The sequence below is a fragment of the Quercus robur genome, chromosome 2, assembly GCF_932294415.1.
Source record: "Quercus robur chromosome 2, dhQueRobu3.1, whole genome shotgun sequence".
In the NCBI taxonomy this organism is placed as follows: Eukaryota; Viridiplantae; Streptophyta; class Magnoliopsida; order Fagales; family Fagaceae; genus Quercus; species Quercus robur.
Window position 1 is genome coordinate 22,828,692 of NC_065535.1, and position 3,469 is coordinate 22,832,160.

Below are 3,469 nucleotides of genomic sequence, written 5' to 3' on the forward strand. Positions count from 1 at the left end.
GGAAAAGGAAAATTGACCCAGCAACTCTGTACTTCCCATTTTCATTTTCCATGACTCGGATTTTCCTTCCCAAAAGCCTGACTAACGCCGGAATTACGATTTTTACCGCAATTGGCAAGTAAACTCATTACTTTTACTTCACGCGACTTGTCAAGTGAGTAAAATTTTAACATTTTTTAAAGAAAATATCCTTATTCACTTCCACGTGTCCATCCATCAAACCAGAAAAATTAAAAAAATAAAGAACAAAAGTCTCAATCACCGTAGGCCGTACGCGTGGTATGCCAATAAAATAAGATAGATCTGGTAGTATTTCACTCTCTCTCAGTGTCTCTACATGGTCTCTATACTGTAGTAGAAGTAGAATTAGTTAATACTGTACACATGCTTCATTTCTTTCGAAAAGCGCACTGACACGGCACAGCTCTTGCATTGCTGTACACTTCCGTAAATACCAAATACCACCAGATCCCAGATCAAATCCAACGGGAGCAAGTCACGCCACGTAAGCGCACTCCAACCCCCGCTCTTTTAATTAAAATCCCCCTCCAACCAACCTTTTTCCGCTCACCCGGTTCTCGTGTCCCCCTCCCTCTCTCTTACCAAAGTCCCAAACAGACAACCACAGAGAAGAGAGAGAAAAAAAAAAAAAGCAAGAATCTAGAAAAACCAAAACAAACAAAAAAAGCGAGAAAACGAAGGAGAAAACATAGCTCAGATATTTTCCTTCCAAATACGACACCGTCCCCAAAAGTCACCGGATCCGACGTCGTTTTCGACAGATCGGAGTCCCCTCGCCTCAGATCTGAAATTTAGATAAAAACCCACGGTATATCTGCTTGTATTTGCGTATGTTTTTCGTTGACCAAGTATTATTTTTGTTTAATGTGAATTAATTCAACTAAACTTTGGTTTATAGTTTGTTACTGAAGAAGAAGAAGAAGAAGAAAGTGTGGTTTTGGTAGAGATGGCGCCGAGTACGATACGGAAGGCGATCGGGGCTGTGAAGGACCAAACCAGCATCGGGCTGGCCAAAGTAGCGAGCAACATGGCTCCGGACCTCGAGGTTGCAATCGTGAAAGCCACGAGCCACGACGACGACCCGGCCGACGAGAAGTACATCCGGTCCATACTCCACCTCACTTCTTATTCGCGCGGATACGTCCACGCCTGCGTGTCCGCCGTGTCCAAGCGTCTCGGCAAGACGCGGGACTGGATCGTGGCTCTCAAGGCGCTCATTCTAGTCCACCGCTTGCTGAACGAGGGCGACCCCGTGTTCCAGGAGGAGATTCTCTACGCCACGAGGCGAGGAGCGAGGCTTCTGAACCTGTCGGATTTCAGAGACGAAGCTCATTCTAGCTCATGGGACCACTCTGCTTTTGTTCGAACCTACGCTATGTATTTGGATCAGCGACTCGAGATGGTGCTTTTCGATCGGAAAACCTCTACTTCTTCTACCTCTACTTCTACTGCTGTTGTTCCATACGACGGCGGCAGAGATAATTTCCGGTCTCCGCCGCCGTCGAGGCCTTACGAGTACGATTACGGCGGCAGCGGCCACGGCCACGGCGATGGTAGTGGGTACGGGAGCTATGGCGGGATGAGGCGGACACGGTCTTTCGGAGATGTGAGCGAGGTGGGTCAGGATAAGAGGGGCTCTGTGGTTGTGACCCCATTGAGGGATATGAAGCCTGAACGGATATTTGGGAAGATGGGTCATTTACAGAGGCTATTGGATCGGTTCTTGTCGTGCCGACCGACGGGTTTGGCGAAGAATAGCCGTATGATTTTGATTGCTTTGTATCCTGTGGTGAAAGAGAGTTTCCAGTTGTATGCTGATGTCTGCGAGGTTTTGGCTGTTTTGCTTGATAAATTTTTCGACATGGAGTACCCGGACTGTGTTAAGACTTTTGATGCTTATGCTAGTGCGGCTAAGCAGATTGATGAGCTTGTTGCGTTTTATAATTGGTGTAAGGACACGGGTGTGGCTAGATCTTCGGAGTATCCGGATGTGCAGAGGATTACTGGTAAGCTTTTGGAGACATTGGAGGAGTTTGTGAGGGATAGGGCCAAGAGACCCAAGAGTCCAGAGAGAAAACCGGAGCTTCCGCCTGTGCCTCAGGAGGAGGAGGAGCCAGTACAGAGTATGAATGAGATAAAGGCATTGCCTCCGCCGGAGAATTACACTCCTCCGCCTCCCCCGGAGCCGGAGCCTGAGCCTCCTAAGCAGGAAGTCATTGAAGACTTGGTGAATTTGAGAGAAGAGGCGGTTAGTGCAGATGATCAGGGGAATAGGTTTGCATTGGCTTTGTTTGCTGGTCCGGCGAATGGTGCAAATGGGTCATGGCAAGCATTCCCATCTAATGGACAGCAGGAAGTGACCTCGGCTTGGCAGACTCCAGCTGCTGAACCTGGAAAGGCTGATTGGGAATTGGCATTGGTCGAGACGGCCAGCAATTTGTCGAAGCAGAAAGCAGCAATGGGTGGTGGGATGGATCCGTTGCTGTTGAATGGAATGTATGATTCAGGAATGGTGAGGCAGCATGCCAGTACTGCCCAATTGAGCGGCGGGAGTGCCAGCAGTGTGGCATTGCCAGGGCCGGGGAAGAGTGCCACGCCTGTATTGGCTCTCCCAGCCCCGGATGGAACAGTCCAGACAGTAAATCAGGATCCATTTGCTGCATCATTAAGCATTCCGCCCCCATCTTATGTGCAAATGGCTGATATGGAGAAGAAACAGCATTTACTTGTGCAGGAACAGCAGGTATGGCAGCAGTATGCCAAGGAGGGGATGCAAGGTCAAGCTAGTTTGGCCAAGATGACCGGAGCCGGATACTATGCTGCAGGCCCGATGCCCATGATGCCTTATGGAATGCCACCAGTCAGTGGAATGGGAGCTCCGGCCGGGTATTACTACGCTCCTTACTGATTTTGCCTTGTCCCACATAACTATAATCGCTTCTCGATGCCTAATTCCTTGTTGGTTTTCTAGTGTTTTACCTCATCTTAATGCTGCTATCTGTGTATGAGAACGGTGGGGGAGAGACTCAGGGGGCTGTGTTGAAATGATGTTTGTGATATTTGGAGAAATTGCTGCCGGGAATGTGTAAACTAATCATGATGTCTCTTTGTGTTTTGTAATATTAGATTTTCTTGACATATTTTCATTCATGTGTTCCTTGTTTTAGAAACATGAAATTAACTCCATTGAATTTGATTTTTGAGTATAGGCAATGTTTGTTAGGCCTTAAATTTCTTGCTATACTAGTCCTCTGTTTAGGCTTATCCCTTTGTTCTTGGCTAAGGGATCCCCCATCAGATTAGGTAACCTGAGAAATTTGTCACTGTAAACCCCTTGTAAGATCTTCATTCATCAGGACAAGGATTCAATTCTGCCTCATTAGTCAACCAAATATTGAAACAACCAATTTGGTTGTAGGTAAGTTACGGATTCTTTTGGTTATTAACT

At 47.3% G+C, this 3,469-nt stretch overlaps 1 protein-coding gene across 1 annotated transcript; it reads left to right on the forward strand.

The window, feature by feature from the left end:
• Positions 1-559: 559 nt before the first annotated feature.
• LOC126712921 (putative clathrin assembly protein At2g25430) lies at positions 560-3,227 on the forward strand. The gene is made up of 2 exons (XM_050412460.1): positions 560-829; positions 920-3,227. Exon 2 carries the CDS (start codon positions 968-970, stop codon positions 2,927-2,929), a length of 1,962 nt encoding a protein of 653 aa, XP_050268417.1. The 5' UTR covers positions 560-829; positions 920-967; the 3' UTR covers positions 2,930-3,227.
• Positions 3,228-3,469: the final 242 nt, after the last annotated feature.

Coding starts and splice junctions, on each gene's coding strand:
- LOC126712921 (XM_050412460.1), top strand. CDS start 968: ATGGCGCCGAGTACGATACGGAAGGCGATCGGGGCTGTGAAGGACCAA.